Source organism: Perissodus microlepis, chromosome 23 (genome assembly GCF_051167445.1).
Source record: "Perissodus microlepis isolate ML-2025 ecotype Zambia chromosome 23, ASM5116744v1, whole genome shotgun sequence".
NCBI classification, from domain to species: Eukaryota; Metazoa; Chordata; class Actinopteri; order Cichliformes; family Cichlidae; genus Perissodus; species Perissodus microlepis.
Window position 1 is genome coordinate 6,518,151 of NC_140482.1, and position 18,557 is coordinate 6,536,707.

Consider the following 18,557-nt stretch of genomic DNA (forward strand, 5'->3'; position numbering starts at 1 on the left):
CTCAAACAAATGCGGTCTTTATTCTTTTTTTTGCTACACATTTTACAATATTTGCATTTTATAACATGTACAAAATTTAAGGGGTTCACGATCCAAAGTGTATCAAATTCAAAATTCAGATCAATTTGTTAAAGGTTCAATTACAAAGTAAATGTTGATTTGTAGCGGTGTAGATAAAAATAACCATTTCCCCTTCTGGTGTTGAAAATATGACAATAATGCAGTAACAATGCAAGATGATGTTCTACATCAATGAAAATGGAGCCAAAAAGTGCAAATCTCCCGCAACAAAGGAAGGTTGACGTTTTCCTTTAAGACATTACATGCAAAAACAAACAAACAAAAAGCTAGAGACTGCATGAAATCACAGGAACATATCCTTTACAAAGGTGTTCCACCTGGCTAAGACCCTGTTACAGGAAAGTGACGTAAGTATTATATTTTGTTGCCATATCACATCTGGTAAAACAGAAAAAAGACAAAAATCAGCCACCATAACCAGAATATGTGGAAACGGTGTGGCATGTGACAGTAACACAAAGACACGGTTTCAACTGTCTGGTCTCCTGTCCAACCATTTCTCTTCCATGATGTGGAACGTTCTCAAACCTAGAAGACAACCGGATTTTATAACTAGCTATCAGTGCCAACAGTATGTGTACGTGAATGACCAGTGTCTATTGCAATCCTCAAGCTGCATCAAAGAAAGGTATATGGCTACACGAAACGAATATGAATAAGAAAATTTAGCCTGGTTTAAGTCCCTTCTTCATTAAAAAAATAAAACAACTTACTGTGAAACTTTCAACTTTCATATATGCTTGGTAACCACCACACACATTCATTAACCTGCCAAATGTGAACAGCTTAACGTGGACATGAAACACTACATGTATAAAGGCAAATTTACACCATTGAGCCCTGCTCTCAAAAACTGACGTAGATGTAACTCTGTCTGTGAAACTGGCTTTAAAAAACAAAAGTGCCTAAATTGAAAGTTTTTAGAATATGTTTAGCACCATCTTATGTGAGTACAGAACATTATGTCACTGTAGTTCATGTAAACTAACTGGTAACAGAAACAGTAATTCAGGGGAAAATAAGGACACTTAAACTAAAAATCAGTTTAAGGGGATCACTTTTGTGCTGCCCCTGGCTGCAACAATGAGATTTATGTTAGAAATGAGGCTATACTGTCTACTTTAACTCACCATCTCTTAAGATGTAAATGGCTCATTGTTGTTTGGCTAGCTGCACCGAATGGGAAAATCCACCTGCTAACTGTAAGGGCAGGTTTTTAAAGCTCTTTATAAACGAGAATAGTGTGGAGGAGAGCCTGTTTGAGTTAGCTGGAGGGTGTTTCAGCAGACCGACGACCGGAAGTCAGAAACTCTGATTTTTCCTCGTCTGGTCGTGTGTACCAAGCGGCACAATCAGCTGATGTGATCAGCGTTATTTTATGCATTTTTTTAAATCTTACAAATGAGGAAAAGTAAGTGAAGGAGATTGTAATGTGGATGTAACCTGTGATATAAACTGTTTAGTTGTGCTTGGGAAAAGACAGGACATTTTATTAGATAAAACAGCGCTGATCACATCTTGCAAACATCTGCTTTGTCAGCTGATTGCACAGCTTGGTGAGAAAAAGCTGTTGTGTTGGACTCCAGCTTGTCAGTCTGGTGATTCAAACAGGCTCTCCTCCACACTGTTCTCATTTATAAAATGCATCAGAAACCGAAACATAACGACTAACAGGTGGAGTTTCCTGTTTTGAGTGCAGCCAGCCAAACTACCTAAAACCACTTACTGCTTAAGAGACAGAGAGTGACAGTGGAGTCGATTTGTTAGCATAAAACTCATTGTTGCAGCCAGTGGCAGCACAAAAGTAACCCCCTACACTGATTTTTAGTTTTAGTGACCCTGTTTTCCCCTGAGTTATTGGTTCAGTTATTAATCAACTAACATAAACTAATGTAAGTCTTTTTTACTGCAACCAACCCGACGATATCACGGTCTATATTGACACAAGATGGCGCTAAACATGTTTTATAAACTTTAACTTCACTTAATTCGTAAATCCAGCTTAACAGACAGTATTACATCCATGTCAGTTGTTGAGAGCAGGACTCCATCGTGTAAATTAGCCTTTACACATATAGTGGTTCATGTCCACTTTAAAAATTACCGCTGTGACACAGCAACTCTGAACACATTCAATTCAAAAGCCCTACAACAGCAAGCGACAGTGGCGAACTCTTAAAACAGAAGGGTGATAATGTGAATTTAGTTGCTGCAGATAATTAAATGAACTAAACTTTACAACGCTTGTGATTAATCAAGCATTGTGGTATTTGAATTGAATCAAATTTACCCTGCAGTATTTAACTATATAGAAATTTCCTCCCTGTGAACCTCTTGGAAAAGTGCCCAACTCCTCTCGTCTTTTCTCCTGTATTCTAGATCTGGAAATGTAAAAAAAGACAAGCCTTGAAGCAGTAGATGAGTGACAACAACAATGCTGGTTTCATTTCCAGAGTCCATTACTACAGGATGAAAAGCTCTGCCATTTCTAGCCAGGCATAAGCAGAGCTTGGACTTTGTCAACTGGCAGCATAGACTTTGGGTGGCAAGGTCGCAGCTGTACAGGAGGAAAAATATCTAGATGAGAGTCCACACTTGGCTTGGTAGCACCGAGGAGGCTGGAGGAGAACCACGACAAATGAGGCTGATGGTTTTCAAAGGGGCCGTGAGGGAGGACTGATGAGGTGTTTCGAAGCCCGCAAGCAAGAGGAGGGAGTGTTGCGAGACAGCCAGGACAGATGAAGGACACAGGAGACCAGGTCTGGGAGGCTTCCACATCAGGTTTCGTTTCAGGGTGTATATGACCCATCGAGGCAAGCAGGGAACCCCAGAGACACAATACAGATGTTTGTGTGGAAGACGATGGAGGCCTTTGACTGTGGTGTTGCCTGCTTCCAGGTGAGCCAGTCTGACGGTTAACACTCTTGTTGGCCAGAACACAACAAGGAAGGCGGCGGGCTGAGGAAGAGGTTTCTGGACTCAGGTTGGAAGCCAAAAAGTGGGTCAGGCTGATCTCATCTGGCGGAAGAAGAGACTGGCCTCCTCTAGAGAGACTGAGCTGGTGAATCACAGCACTGGTGGCAATAAGGCCAGCCACACTGGTTAGATAGACCAGGCCAAGCATACAGGATACCTGAAAATGAATTGAGATGAAGTCTTATGATGAAACGCAGAACTGCATTATTGGCTTGAAGGGAAACCCATTATGTTTTCTTTATTTTCTGTCACATATACACTGCTACAATGAAGAACGCTGATATTTAATAGGCTCAAAGTTTAAATAATGAGGTCAACCTATGTATATTCTCTATGAACCAAAAGAGACGGTACTCTTGGATGTCTACGATGGCAAAGAAAGATATTCGTCAGCTCAGACACACAGCTCAACGAAGCCCCACCGACCTTTTCTTCAAACCATATGTTTGAGAGGTGCAGCCAATCAGACAAAGAGTGGATTTAAGGGACAGCAAACTGATGGCTTATTTCAGACAAGAAATTGACTGAGTGCCCACATGATGGCCCATAAGAAGGTAAAAAATATCCAAATAGCTTTTGCCCCCTAAAGAGCAAGGGCTATACTAAAACTTTGATGTTTTATGATGTTTTTATTGTAATACGTCAGCCTGTTATGGGATCATTGTGACATCGCAGGGCGTTGTATTGAAAAAATAAAAAGTGTGTTAAAGAGCTCTCTCCATGCCCTTTAATATAATGCATTACTCATTATGGTTTTTCTGAGCTGTTTTTTCCCCCAAAGTTAAAGTTGACCTTGGGGAAAAAAACAACTGGGACAGACAAACAAACAAACTGATCCTAATATGTACTTCCTTCCCTTCGAGGAAGAGAAAATATGGAACTGGAAATGGGCATAAAAGGTCTCCTTCAATACTTTGTGCACTTTGCTTGGTTGTAAAACTATAAAATGGATCAATAAAAAAAAGCACTTAAATATAAAGGCTAAATATTAACGTTCTAAAAATATGTGTCCTCTTCCTACCTTAGTAAAGTGCTGGTAGATGGCTGTGAGGGCTTGACTCCATACAGAGTGCTCTAGCAGCACACAGAGGTCAGTGTAGGTGAACCAGCCGCGTTTCATCCCCTGCCGCTCCGCAATGCTGGAAATACACATCACAGATATATTTGAAATGAAAGGCTTTAATCAATCCTGTTGTGTTTTGTAGGCTAAATGTAAATTCTTGTAAATGCTGCATTTTAGTGTTGAGTTACAACAAACCTGGTCTCCAGTTGACTTAGTAAATCAAAGAAGTCATTCGGGTCAGCGAAGAGGCTCCACTCCTTGAAGATATGACAGGAAGGTTTGGACACATCATTTGAAGCAAATGTCCGTGCAGGCACACCTTATTTACACACGCACACACAATCACTTACAATGGCGTTCAAGAAGTTCATCTCCAGGTTGTTGACAGTTTTGACATCCAACTTCCCAGCTGCTCCCCATTCATCATTGAAAACCTCTTCTTCTTCACCTTCATCATACAGGTACTTGCTGGCAACCATCTAAATCGTGAATAAAAGTTTACAGTATTTCATGGCACTATCTCGACATTATGCTGGCTTAAAAAAATAGTAAATCATAACAAAATCTCACTTAGAATGACGTCTGAACCCTAAAAACATACCATGGAGATCAAGAAGAGGTCAGAGGAGGAGATCTTTTGGAGGTATTCAGGGTTTCTATGTCTAAGCCTTTCTATGTAAACAAGAGCCAGCATCATGGCACACGGAGAAATGCAGGCCTCCCTGAAACAAAAACAAATTGTTTTAGGTACATGATTCAAAGTGCAATCGCCCATTTCTAAAAGAATGAATAATATCTGTCTACGTTTACTTAGTACAGCACAAACCTGGCAACATGGGCAGCATACTTCTTCTGGAGCTTTCGTATTGGGCTTGGGGCAGACTTTTGGAAGATTTCGACAGCAATATCTGAAAGCAGAAAGTCAGAAAAAGTAAAAAAGAAAGTGGGCTCCAAGTGTGATTTTTCTAACCCTCTTTTATCAGTGGTTCTGATCATTAAAAAAAAAAGAAAAAAGACATTGCTTATTATACAAACAATGCTTTAAGCACCTGAAATTCTATTAACAACAACATTAAACTGTCTTATAATAAGTCAGAAAGAAGAATTCATCCGGAGCAGATTACTTCTAAAGCAGAGCCAAAAACTTTATATGTATAATTAATTTGGCTAAAGCTTTAAGTGACAGTAGACGCTTTGCTTACCTGTAACAGGGCAGGAAAGGGCATCTAAAGAAACATCATTGTCCAGGCCATAATATAATCGCTTTCTCACTCTTTCGGTCAATTTCTGGTGTCCAGGAAGAAACTATACGAAACACAAAATCCCAAATTAGGTATATTAGCTTGACTATTATGGAAACTGTTGGGTGAACTTAAGCTGGTAGGCGATATCGACAAAGAAAAATTAAACAATTAAAAATGATACAAAAAAAACCAAACAAAACAAGCTTAGCATATTTAAACCAATGCTAACATGCTAACAGCAGAGAGTAGCTCTTGTTTACCATAACTACTGCTAGGCTTGGGCTGGCCCGCAGCTCGTCGGCGGAAGTCTAAAATAACAGCTACCACTAGCATTATGCTACCCACGGACACTTGCATACCTTAAGGTTTTTAAGATTTACACATGGTAAGACTATTTGTACAGGTGAATACGTATCACACAGAAGAGTAAAGCATCTGTCTTCGCCTACTCGGCCAATATTTTGGGACAGGAGCTTCAAAGTTTACTCGCATAAGTCAGCTAACGCTAGCTAAAGCGCCTAGCCTTAGCTAGCGTGGTGTTAGCTCAACAACTTACCGTGAACTCTTGGAAATCCGAGAACTGAAATGTATTCTCGTTAAATAAAGCGTCGAAATCCATATCTACGACAGGTTAAACATTAGTCCGCCAAATAATGAGAAAAGGACAACTTGGCCTGGCTCCCTCCTGTTTGGTAAAGCTTGCAACGCCCTGACAGAGGGACACAGACGGTGACAGCTGAAACCTCCAGCTGTTTCCCTCTCTTTCCGGGCACATACAGATGCTGGGACTCCAGGGGGCGCAGTCTGCCGCTGTTACACGAAAGTTAAATGCAGGTCAAAAGTTTTTCTTCCATTTTGTCCTATTTTATTGTAATTTTTTGAGTATATGTGGCCTATTTAACCCTTCGATGAAACCACAGCCTCAGAAACTTGAATTGTTGTTATTGTAACTGAGCAGAATTCACTGACATCAAGCCATCAGTTGCAAAAAATTCACATGGTATGGCATGACTTACCAAAGATATACAACTCAGTTAATTCATTATAACACACAGTCCAGCCCATAATAATAATTTCCTGAATCTATTAGTAATGTGATATACTACCACCTTAATATTAAAAAAAAAAAATCTAAACTGGACAGGAAATTGTTTTAATTAAAAAACCAAAAAAGTGGAAAACATATCATTTATTGCTCATGTGTACACAATGAAATTAAATGTAATATGAATATGAAATATTTCCACAAAACTATAACCATGAACAACATACTTCGTGAGGTAGATACAAGACAGCACATTAACTTACTTAGAAGTGTATGGCTGTTCTTACTTAATAATTAAACATTAATAATTAATTAAACATCTGTTACTGCATAGACATTTGATTTTAAGACATCTTAATTCAGATATTTTCACTTGTTAATTCAGCACAGGCACATATAAATAATGCTATTGCTATGTCATCATTAAAGAAAATAAAATATTTATTTTTAATCAGTGTCACAGGAAACACTGATGATAAGTGCCCGTTGTTTTATTTCCTTAATAAATGGAGATGTACATCAATGCATTACCAGCTCTTCTATCCTGCTTTATCTTCTGCCTAGCTGATGACCTAAAGCCTCAATGTGCAAATACGCTTTTCTAAAAGACTAGTGTCACTTTAAAGAACAACACAAATTCAGCAAACAAAACTTAAATAACGAAAAAAAAACTAAATCCCTGATGGCATGCATGTAATCTATTCTTATCCACAAATCATTCACAAGGTTTCACTAGTATCTCAGTGCACTAAGATGTAGTGTCAAGGCTGAGTTCCCTTTCTTATGCCTCAGGTCATATTATTGCTCCAGAGTCGAGGCAGAACTATATGATCACTGCAGTTTTTCATTAAAAATAAATAAAAATTAGTAAGGTGATTTTCATGAAACTGGCATCATAGAGCCATGAGTAGAAAAAAAAGTCTCAAACTGAGCTGAGCAGTCTGAAGCCTGTGCTTTTGGTCTCCTGTATACGTTAATCTCTGGCTGTCTTTACATGAGCATCCACAAATAGTATATCTATGAAAGAAAAAGCACAATAGGTCCTCTTTTAAAACTGTGAAAAAGAATAAAGAAAATACGAAGTAAAGTAAAATAAAATAAAATAAATGAAGGTAAGTATAAAAATAAATATGAGGAATGTCAAGTAATTGGAGGTGATTTGTAGGGTTAGGAGGATTATACTAAAAAAACAAAACAAAAACTAAATAGAAAACAACCTCAAAGCAAGGCATGATTCAAGCTCCACTCCTGTTTAGCAGTTTGATTTGGTTTTTAAAATAAATACAGTTTTTTTTCTTAAAGCAAATACATTCAGTGCCCGTGGTGTCCTGAGGACGTCGATGGTGGCTGCAGTTTCTCAGACTTGCGAACTTTGGTTTTGGTGTCTGATGATGAATCTGAGTCCTGAGCCTGTTGTTGCTTCATCCACATGTTTGCATATAAACCTCCTTTTTGTAGCAATTCCTCATGTCTGGGATGGAGAAAATGTTGTTATTTACTAACTGTTCAGTGAACACAGAGATGTGCTAATGCGAAACACAAAGATTACCCAGTACTCATTGTAAGTCCCGTGAAAAACTAAGTACGCCTTTACTGTTTCCACAGGAAATTAAGTCCACCATGAGAAAGATTGTATGTTACTGGATGTTATTTACAGGAGTTTCATTCAAAACAATCAGGCACACTTACCGTCCTCGCTCAGCAATCCGCCCTTCATTGACAACCAGGATCTGGTCTGCTGCGATGATGGTGGACAACCTATTACAGAGCAATAACGGACCCACAAGTCATCGGTGAAATAAATGAAGATGGATAAATTCACTTAAAAAAAACCTGACAGTACATGAATTTATTTACCTGTGAGCTACAACCACTGTAGTACGATTGGCACAGACTTTGGCCAGAGAGGCCTGGATGTTGCGTTCTGTCTGTGTGTCCAGGGCAGATGTGGCCTACAGAGAGATAATATTAGAAAACTGCAACTAACAGCAATGAGTTTACACTTGAGATGACAGTTCAGTCACATACCTCATCCAGCAGGATGATTTGTGGTGCTTTGAGGATAGTTCTAGCGATAGCCACCCTCTGCTTCTCTCCTCCACTCAGCTTCAGTCCTCTTTCCCCCACCTGGGTATCATAACCTGCCTGACAAAAACACAGGAAGATGCTGAAAAAACTTCTTGCAAAGTATTAAAATACAACAGTCACCTCAAAGGCACTTTATATTGTAAGCTAAAGACCAAACAATAACAGAGCGAAAACCCCAACAGTCACATCAAATCCCCTACAAACATGGACTTAGCAACAGTGGGAAGAAAATCTTCTTTTCAAAAGTAAGAAACTTCTGGCAGGATTGGCCGCAATCAGTTGGGGGTGAGGAGAGGGAGACAGAACAAAAGACACACTGTTAAAAGAGGTGATTAAAGAAGAAGCATAAGAGGGGCCTGAAAGTTAAAGGCTCCACCTCCCATTCTACTTTTAAATACTATATGAACCGCAAGTAAGCCCGGAGTCTGAGGACATGTGGTACTATAAGGACTTTCAGATAAGACGGGGCCTTATCTGAAAGCTTTGTTCAGAAATATGCATGTAAATGGTATAAACATAGATACATAGAAACACCCACAATGTTTTCAACAGTATGAAACAAATCTTTGAAGTCACAATGCTGAATAAACTGAGGGATTAACGTGCACATTACCATCAGGGAAGGTCATGATTTTGTCATGGATATCAGCAGCTACAGCAGCCTCCTCCACCTCCTGGTCATTAGCAGTGGTGCGACCATAGCGAATGTTCTCCCGGATGGTGTCGTTGAACAGCACGGTATCCTGGGGAACCACGCCGATATGAGATCGCAGAGATGTTTGTTTCACCTGAGGAAAGATGATGAGAAAGTAATAAGCAGTTTAGACTCCATGTATGTGTGTGTGTATATATATATGTATATATAAGCATGCAGTTACAGTAATATTAAAGACAAGACTTTATGACTTCTGCTTATATTATTAATTTTACTGGTTGTTTGTTAATGTCTTGAAGTTTCAAATATTTCTCACACAGTAGCTCTGGTGCCAAACCTCTTACCTTTGATATATCCTGGCCATCAATGCGAATGCAGCCTCCCTGAACATCATAGAAACGGAAAAGCAGTCGAATGATTGTGCTTTTCCCAGATCCCGACGGCCCAACCTGAAGGTATGTTAATAATCCGTAATGTTAGTAACACCTTAACTGCTCAATGTAATGCTGGAAAGCAGGAAACATCTCGTCTCAGACTCACCAGTGCAACTGTCTGTCCTGGAAGAACTGTGAAGGACACATCCATGAGAATCTCCATGCTGCAAAGCAGTAAAGAAATCTAAGAATGAGCCATGCAAGAACACACTGAGGCTGAAGTTTTAATAAAAGAAATCAATGCAAAAATAAACCAACCCATTTATGTAGCTGAAGTAAACGTTTTCAAACTCCACTTTCCCCAGTTTAAAGAGAAGGCTTCCTGCATTTACTTCATCCTTCACCTGCATCAGGCAACATATAAAGACCATAAAAAACTCAAAACACATAAAAACCCCCACTGATATCACCGCTGCAAATATTTACCCATCTATAAACATACCTCTTGATCTTCTTCGAAAAGTTGGATCATGTTTTCCATGTCAATAAAGGAAGTCTGGATCATTCTGCAGGGAAAGAAGAGAGAAACCAACAGTTGGCAAAAGGAACAGGAGTCAAACAGAGTGTGGTTAAATAGCTTACAGTATATAATGTGTTATCCTCCTTAAAAATACATAAAAAAGCAATATCTTTAAAACAGCAAACTATTTATAATCTAATGACTTATCTGTATTTTCTTACCTGTAGTATGTTCCAAACCAGTTGAGTGGGATGTACATTTGGATGATGTAGGTACCAAAGAGAACATAATCTCCAACCTGAGGTTAGAGTTGTTTTTATGGTCAAACTGAATTGGACAATTCCAACTAGCATTGTATTTCATCCACTTTCTGAAATAAGCAAATCAGCTCTCTGCCCCGCCTTTTAAAACAACTTTCTTTTAATCGGCTGCCCCTCCCAAATGAGTGGATGGAGCTGTCTGAGATAAGCATATTAGCGATATACTAAGGATTTACTTGCACAGATGATGATCCTAGTATTTGAAAGTTTGGGCATGTTCATTATCAGTGTCTACCAACCTAATGGCTTATGGAAATGTGGAAAAGCATAGTGTGTGCCATTATTACAAAGTCAATACCTGAAACTTGCCCTCTGTGACAAAATATGCACAGAGCAAGGAGCCTGCCAGCAGTCCTAATCCAATGACGACATTCTGGGTTTGATTGAGCAAGGCCAGAGAAGCCTGCGCCCTCCACTCTGAAGCCTAAAAACAATCAGAAACATGAGTCAAGACTTCAAAAATGGGCACAGTACGTGCCCTTCCAATATACAGCTACTGGTATCTTTGCAAAAATGTCTTATTCTCTGATGCTAACAAAAGCCAAGAACCATTGAGTACACAACTCCAGAACTGAGACCACTAAATAAAACACTTTTGTCCAGATCAGACAACAAGTGTAAGTTTTGTTTTTGGTGAAATTATGCTGCTGCTTTTCTGATTTTTATCAGTATGTTCAAGGACCCCTGATGCCAGCACGTTACATGCAAAGGATTAAACTGCATATAAATTGTGGTAAGAGACAGGTATGGATATCAGGCTTTTGCACATGCATACAATTTCACAATGACTGGGATCCATAAAGAAAGGACCATGTGTATGCACAGCTTTATGAACATGACAAAAGGAAAGTCCATGTTTATCTGCTTTTGTGTAGACATGCACACACATACAGGCTGTTGTCTATGTACATTGAGCTTTATGGGCCCAGAATTTCCCAGTGAGCTAACAGGTTTGCTCTACTGGCGAAACAGCAGCAGAATATTATGGATTGTCCAAATACTGTCCCAGGAAAATCAAAGCAGCAAAATCACACAAAAAGCACTGAATTCCAACATCCATTTATTTCATTTTGTCTTTGTTTTGAAATCAAACCTGACATAAATACTCATATTTTCTGGGTTGGCCACCTGGTGTGAGGCAACCTACTAAATTTGCTTCCACTCAACATCTTAATACTAAAAGCTATCTGAAAGGTAGCAATAACTAGAAAGACTGTAGCAGAGCAGGTTTGCTCTGACTCCTGTTAAAGTAAACAAAGACATTTTCTAGTGATACAGCTGAAGAAAGAACAGCAGGGGAAGGCGTGGCAAGCCTTGTAATGCTTTACCTGCCTGACCTGACTTACCTGATAATTTAAGATTGCACCCTCAAACCGGCCGACCTCATAGTTCTCTGCATTGTAGTATTTTACCTTTTCAACAGGAATAAAAAGCACAAACAGTGACGAACTGTAATTTATGTGCATTTTAGGATGAAAGAATAAAAAAAAAACAACAACAAAACTTTGTGAACCACAAACTTATTTAATGTACCGTCTCAAAGTTCAACAAGGAGTCCACAGCCTTGGCCTTGGCAGCGTTATCCATCCGATTCATTTCTCGTCTGTACTTGGTTCTCCATTCAGTGATGATGATCGTCATAGCTGGCAAACACATTAGTGTGAAATTACTACACAGTCAAAGAGGATCTGAAAAATTTATCTCAGGCCATGCGGAACTACACAGAAGATTAGCACACTTGAAGTTTTTCATTATTAAACTGGGTCAAAGCAAAGCTAGTTGAGGTTCAAAAGGTTCAACAGGCATAACTTACTGAGGTAGAAGGTCATGCAGATGAAGATAATAAGGCCAAGCCAGGCATTGAAATAAGTGATGAAGTAGATGATGGCGATGATAATATCAGCAATGGTTGGAAAGATGCTGAACACTATGTAGCTGTGGAAAAACACCAATACCTGAGTTTAATTTTTCTTCAGATTCTAACATGAGAGGAGCATTTAAGGATAAAACATTTATGTTGGGCATTAATGTTTTGGGCATTTATGTTGTAAACCTTGTTGGTTGGTATATTTTGTCAGCAGGTTTGTTTATGAGTTACTCATTTGTTTATAATTATTATGATCCTGACCGTTACTATCTCACCTGACCAAGTTGTTAACGGAAGATGTGCCACGGTTGATACTTCTCAGTACTTCACCAGTTTTGCGGCTCAGATGCCAGCGCAGAGAGAGGGAGTGCAGGTGGCCAAACAGATTGACTTGAACCAGTCGATTGGTGTACTGCTGCACGCGGATCCAGACGAAAGTGCGTACGTTACTCACAAATCCAGAGGAACCTGAGAAGAAGAGAAGATGACGGCATTGTACTGCAGTGATTTGAATCATATCTGCCTAACAGACTACAGGTTGTTCACGTTAATGGGAAGTCTTCTTCACAAACGAAGGTTAATTATGGCGTTCCACAGGGTTATTTGCTACGACCGAATCTGTTTACATTATACTTGCTTCCCTTAGGCTATATTATTAGAAGACATAGCATACATTTTCACTGCTATGCAGATAACACCCGGATTTATCTATCCATGAAGCCTGATGACACACAAATTAGTTATACTAAAGGAATGTCTAAAAGACAATTTTTTCTGTTTGTAAATTCAGATAAAACTGGCGTTATTATACTCAGCCCTAAAAAACCTTAGAAACATGGTGTCTAACCACTGTGAGGAATCTTGGAATCATTTTTGTCCAGGATACTTCCCTCAATGCACATATTCAGCAAATATGTAGAACTGCTTTCTTGCATTTGCACAATATCTCTAACATTAGACACAACTTGTCTCAGAGTGATGCTGAAAAACTAGTTTGTGCATTTATTACTTCTAGGCTGGTTGTTCTTAAAACTCCCTGAAAAGCCTTCAGTTGATCCAAAATGCTGAAGCAAGACAAGTGACAGGGACTAGAAAGAAAGAGCAGATTTCTACCATATTAGCTTCTCTTAACTGGCTCCCTGTTAAATCAGGAATTAGATTTAAAACCCTTTTCCTTAAAAACAAGGTCTTGAATTATCAGGCCTCATTTGATCTTATCTTTAAGTCCTCACAGTACAGTATCAGTACAAGTGGAGCACTTCGTTCTGCTGGGTTACTTGTAATTCCTTGAATTTTTTAACGTTAACTCTACTTGATGTGACATGTGAGGCAGAAATTCATTGTACAGCTCTCTGTGGTACTACAATGTTCACTGTCTACACTGGGCATCCATGAAGTCCTACCTGCTCCGCCACCCTGCATGAGCTTGAGTAGGACATAAATACACACTGTAACAGCTAAAGTGTGCCAGCTGCTGCCATCAGTCAGTTCATCCACTGAAAACAGATGAGACAAAATGAGGCTTTCAAGCTGTGGTGAAAAGATTCAATGAATAAATAAAAAGTATTATGAGATTTTAATCTAACTGCAACAATGTCACTGCAGTACCATCAGTGTGAGTGACTGAACATTTGAGTCTATAGTGCATGATGATGAAGACACATCACTCACCAATATACTTGGAGTAAATAGGTACAAAGATATTAACAGCCCTCTCCACTCCCAGCAGCCCCAAACAGAAGAGGACCAGCAGCTGGAGAAACTTGTTGCCTTGCGGCCACATGTAGGGAACAAGCAGACGGACCTTTTTCCAAAATCCCTTCCAGGTGGACTGGTTCTGCTCTGATCTTCCCAACAGGCTCTGACCCAGAGAAAGATATGAAACCATTAAAACAGCGTTAATAGAGTATAAAAGCAAAGCTGCTGATGTGTTTCAATATACAGTGGAAGTGCTGCAAGTGCCCTGTCACTACCTGTCTACCGTTTTCTACGTCACGCTCATCTTCATTTATCAGTAGCATGTAAGGTCTCCTTGGCAACCCTGGAGCTTTGAGACCGATGAAGAAGAGCAGCCCAGTGCTAATGTAGCGCATCATCCACAGGAACAACTGCACCTGAAGTTTTCATAGATGTTTACACACACATCAGCATGGATACAAAACAGCGTTTAACACAATGGTAACACAATGCTAATAACACAGTAATGTGAATATGCTGAAGACTGTTAAGTGTTTTATTGAACAGTTACCATATATCTAGGTAGTTTACTATATCATTTACTATTAAAATTACACTTTCAAAATGTTGACTTTATGGGATGAAGGATGCAATACAATAACATTTTGCAAAGCAATATGGGACAGTTAAAGCACTTTAAATTAAAAACTATTTTAAATCATGCTTACAATTACGCAACCTTAAAGCTACACTTCAAACTCGTGACTCAGTCTGGGAGTAGTGTCTTCTGATTTGGTTAACAGCTCAGGGCTTAGGATCTGAAAGTTAACTGAGCAGTGACTCAGCAGAAAAGGCTCAGGCATGCTTATTTTCCATGGCACTTTGTTTTCCTTTGTTTACTGAGCAGATACTTGATACATGAGCCTGACTGTACTGCTCTGAGGAGTGGCGCTAAAAGCAGACTCATTTTTAATATATAACTAACCTTTGGCTCATAAAGACTATTTAATCACACACCGAAGAGCTTTATTAATATGCTGCAAACACACTCTGATCAACTGATCTTAACGCTAAATAAATAGAAATGGAGATTTGAAGGGATTCATTCTAAATTCATAAGAATGTACTTTGCAATTACACAGTAATCATCGTATATTTATAAATACATTATTTGTTTTCTACTAAATAGTATTAAATCACTGTACTGTTAACCCTAAACAGATAGGAATGGAGATAAACTGCATAATGCAAGGTAAATGCAAGTATCAGCATGCATATTTTGAAAGTAGTCTTCACTTCTTTGTTAGGTTCCTGGAACACAATGGTTAAAAAAATATCTTATGTGAGCGTTCACCTGTTGTGGTTTGTTCTCCAGGCCCCACCACCACTGAGGACTGTACCAGGAGATAAAAGCCAGGATCTCAGCACAGAAAGCTACAGCCCAGAACAGCAGCAGGACAGCACTGTGTCCTCTTGTCCGATCCGACACCAGGACCCTGCGCCTCTCCACCCTGAGTAGAGCCATAGCCCAGGCCCATCCCAGGATGGAAAAGCAGCCATACAGCACCACATACCCCGGAAGCTCATCTGCACTCGCGGCTCTCCAAATCATTCCACCCAGAAACTGGATGATCAGAAAGACGTGGAGGACCTGCTGAAAACCATAGAGGCAGGAGCGAGGAATGAACTTGCGTTCCATTTGCGTGCCATACTTTTGGTAGCATATGCAGTGGATGGTGCCAAGGAGGAAGGAGAGGGAGAGCAGGATGGTGGGGACCAGTGTGAAGTAGAAGCAGGGGGCGATGCCTTCATCCACCCAGGTTATGGAGATGGAGGAATTTGCTTCACAGTAGCTCTGCACAAACACCATGGCTGCAGCTAGGAGAGAGAAATCATTTTAAAATCATAGCAGCAAATCCTAACAAAGACATCCCGTCTGTACGAGGTGTTTTATAGTATACCTAGAAAGAGGAACTGCTTTGGCTCTGTTACATTAGGCACTGATTTATGCAATAGTAGTAAATAAATACCGACATACAGCTAAAATGTGTGATAAATACTGTAGGCAGATAAAGAACAAATAGTGTAAGCAGTTATAATTATTACCTTATAAACTTATAACTATTAGACTACATTTCAGAGGGTCTAGAGATAAAACAGTCGGCTGTTGTTGTTAGTTTTTAACATTACCTTTCCCAGGCAGGCAGCTGTGAAGTCCAAACACTGTACACAGTCCACTTGTTAGTAACCGAGGCTACTCCAGGGAGAGTCCTCCGAGCTGTTATTAGCTTGCTTATCGTCTCTAACTGTAGTTCAAACGACCTTTAGTAATGACACCCAGAGCACAATAACTCACAGCTATGTGTCTGTCATTACTACCACCAGCTGTGTGTTACACTGATGAAGCCGATGTGTCGGTCTCGAACGAAATGGCTCTTAGAGCCGGGTCTTTGATGTGAACGACGCGAGCCGGCTCCTTATCGCAAGCTGTGTTTTTTTTTTTTCTTTCTCTCACCCTCTCTCGCACTTTTTTCTGCCTTGTGCTTTGCGCTGGGCAGAGGGGGGAGGGGCGGTAGTTACACTCAGTAGCACAGGAACAGAGCCGGAGGGAGAGACAGAGAAAGAGAGCCAGGGACAACAACGTCACATTAGAAAGGTATAGTAATCATCCACAACTATTTTCAGTTGCCGATGATAAAGGATTCAGAAAGTTTATTCATGCAGGCCCATATGACAGAGAATGTGCATCTTCTTTTTTTTTTTTCATATTTTTTCATATTTATATTTAATTGTGTTGTGGTTTGCAGTGTTTTGTGTTGTTTCACTTTAAATTTGTTTAAAAGGAAAAAGATGAAAATTTAAATAGCTAAAAGTTGAACTGTGACTAGTTGGTTTTTGTATTATATGATTTATTTATTACATTTTATGTGCAGTGAATAAATAAAAGTATATTTACGGTGGCCTCTAGAGACAAAGCAGCTTGTACAAACTTCAAAACATGTACGAACTCTGAAGCACGTTCAAACCCTGAAACACGTACAAACTCCAAAACACGTAAAAACTCCAAAACACATAAAAACTCAGAAGCACGTAAAAACTCCAAAACGCGTACAAAAAACAACAGAAGTGCTCCAGGATGCTAGGCGCAGTGTTGAGCTTTTGTTACCTAGAGGCTACACAAGCCAGCAAGTACCAACAACCGGATTTGGTGTGTGGTAGTAACAGGTAAATGAACTTTTTTTTTTTAAATTATTTGAATATATATGAGTGCTTGTGTATAAATACACAAACAATACACATATGCTTTCAATTGTGTAATTTAAGTGATCTAGGTAGCTCTGTTTTGAAGTTCAGTTAACACTAGAAATGTGTTTTGGTGTTTGTACGTGCTTTTTGGAGTTTGTATGTGTTTTGTCTCTAGGGGCCACTGTATATATTTATATATAAACATATATAAATAAAACCACTTTTTTTACATTAGTAATTCCTTTTGTGCATAATTTTATATTATTGTTAATAATAAATTAATTAAAGCAACAAAACAACCTGAAGAACCGGTTCGGAGCCGAAAGAGTCAGCTCTTTTTAGTGAGGCGAGCCGAAAGAGCCGGTTCTCTAAAAAGATCCGGAAATCCCATCACTAGTTCGGAGTCCTCCCAGTTCTTCTTCTTCTTGTTAAATTTTCTTGGCGAAACCGTGGAGTAACGCTACCAGCTTGCACGGAGTGTGGACGGTAATGTCACTGAACACACACAAACACACAAAAACAAATAAAAAAAAGAAAAAAACCCCTTTTAAATCAAATTAGTTTGTCTTAAAAACAATGTATTAGAAATTGTACACGGACCGCTAGCTTTTAAATCAGGTCCAGTATAATTTTCATCTTAATAAGGATCAGTAGTTTCTTCTTCTCCACTGCCTGGAGCAAATTTAGCTTCACACCTTTGCCATTGCAGTGCACTGCAATTCATACATTAAAAAGCAAGAATAGTTAATATATTACTTTCAATTAGTGCACCTGTTTTAAGGTGGACCCTTGAGGTATCAAACCTGAGACAAAGGCTCAATACTGTTAGTTAAAGAACAATTTGCAGCCAAGGACATAAGAGCAGAAACAAGGACACGGTCAGTCTTAAACACAGCATCAAGCAACTGAGGCAGCATTATTCAGTGCAGACACTCGGAAAAAGAAATCACACTGCCACTCCAAACACCTGAACAAACTGCTTAGAAAGCTTCCTTTTTACATTAAAGCTTATGCATACAAACCTTTATTTTAGTGTAAAGACTCGACAGAGACACAGAGGCATTCCAGTTCAAGAGTGCTGCTATAAAAGCACACGAAGCATCTATGAAATGCATGTCATTATTTTTCATTTACACTATCAGTTAATAAGGCAAATAAGTATTTGTGACATAGGTTACTATAAAAGCAGGCTGGGGAGAATCCACACTTGATATGAGTGTAACACTGCTTACTTATGTGAAATCATCATCAGTGAATGCTGGCAAAACAGAAACTACCTTGGTATTATAACAAACGGCTTGACATTGGCCACACATCCACACTTGCAGGTTTCTTTTTGCCATCTTCACACCGATGTCTCTCTTTCTCGCCTGGCTCTTCTCTCAGTCTTTGTGCTGTCAT

At 39.3% G+C, this 18,557-nt stretch overlaps 2 protein-coding genes across 4 annotated transcripts; both read right to left on the minus strand.

Annotated features, from left to right (window-relative positions):
- Nucleotide 1: 1 nt before the first annotated feature.
- cnppd1 (cyclin Pas1/PHO80 domain containing 1) lies at nucleotides 2-6,285 on the minus strand. Its single transcript, XM_084920927.1, has 8 exons — nucleotides 5,921-6,285; nucleotides 5,323-5,425; nucleotides 4,947-5,028; nucleotides 4,722-4,842; nucleotides 4,471-4,599; nucleotides 4,316-4,377; nucleotides 4,079-4,196; nucleotides 2-3,214 (listed from the first exon to the last, which is right to left on the minus strand). The coding sequence occupies exons 1-8, from the start codon at nucleotides 5,981-5,983 to the stop codon at nucleotides 2,570-2,572; spliced, it is 1,323 nt and encodes a 440-aa protein (XP_084777053.1). The 5' UTR covers nucleotides 5,984-6,285; the 3' UTR covers nucleotides 2-2,569.
- Nucleotides 6,286-6,552: 267 nt separating this feature from the next.
- Nucleotides 6,553-16,317, minus strand: LOC146360888 (ATP-binding cassette sub-family B member 6-like). Of its 3 annotated transcripts, XM_084920921.1 has the most exons (20): nucleotides 16,101-16,317; nucleotides 15,265-15,788; nucleotides 14,207-14,347; nucleotides 13,905-14,094; nucleotides 13,637-13,729; nucleotides 12,509-12,701; nucleotides 12,180-12,301; nucleotides 11,900-12,009; nucleotides 11,713-11,778; nucleotides 10,665-10,790; nucleotides 10,268-10,344; nucleotides 10,029-10,092; nucleotides 9,845-9,930; nucleotides 9,693-9,750; nucleotides 9,497-9,601; nucleotides 9,111-9,285; nucleotides 8,438-8,550; nucleotides 8,267-8,361; nucleotides 8,099-8,167; nucleotides 6,554-7,880 (listed from the first exon to the last, which is right to left on the minus strand). In XM_084920921.1, the coding sequence occupies exons 2-20, from the start codon at nucleotides 15,778-15,780 to the stop codon at nucleotides 7,721-7,723; spliced, it is 2,559 nt and encodes an 852-aa protein (XP_084777047.1). In that variant the 5' UTR covers nucleotides 15,781-15,788; nucleotides 16,101-16,317; the 3' UTR covers nucleotides 6,554-7,720. The 3 variants fall into 3 exon arrangements, with proteins under 3 accessions (XP_084777048.1, XP_084777047.1, XP_084777049.1); XM_084920922.1 differs by lacking the exon at nucleotides 16,101-16,317 and having other exon boundaries at nucleotides 6,553-7,880; nucleotides 15,265-15,931; XM_084920923.1 differs by lacking the exons at nucleotides 6,554-7,880; nucleotides 8,099-8,167; nucleotides 8,267-8,361 and having other exon boundaries at nucleotides 8,441-8,554.
- Between the last annotated feature and the right edge of the window lie 2,240 nt (nucleotides 16,318-18,557).

Coding starts and splice junctions, on each gene's coding strand:
- cnppd1 (XM_084920927.1), bottom strand. CDS start 5,983: ATGGATTTCGACGCTTTATTTAACGAGAATACATTTCAGTTCTCGGAT. Junction 5,029..5,322: donor CCTTTCCTGCCCTGTTACAG/GTAAGCAAAGCG, acceptor TTCTGCTTTCAG/ATATTGCTGTCGAAATCTTC. Junction 4,378..4,470: donor TGAACTTCTTGAACGCCATT/GTAAGTGATTGT, acceptor CATATCTTCAAG/GAGTGGAGCCTCTTCGCTGA.
- LOC146360888 (XM_084920922.1), bottom strand. CDS start 15,780: ATGGTGTTTGTGCAGAGCTACTGTGAAGCAAATTCCTCCATCTCCATA. Junction 12,010..12,179: donor CTGCATGACCTTCTACCTCA/GTAAGTTATGCC, acceptor TGTGTTTGCCAG/CTATGACGATCATCATCACT. Junction 9,931..10,028: donor TTTTCGAAGAAGATCAAGAG/GTATGTTTATAG, acceptor TGCCTGATGCAG/GTGAAGGATGAAGTAAATGC.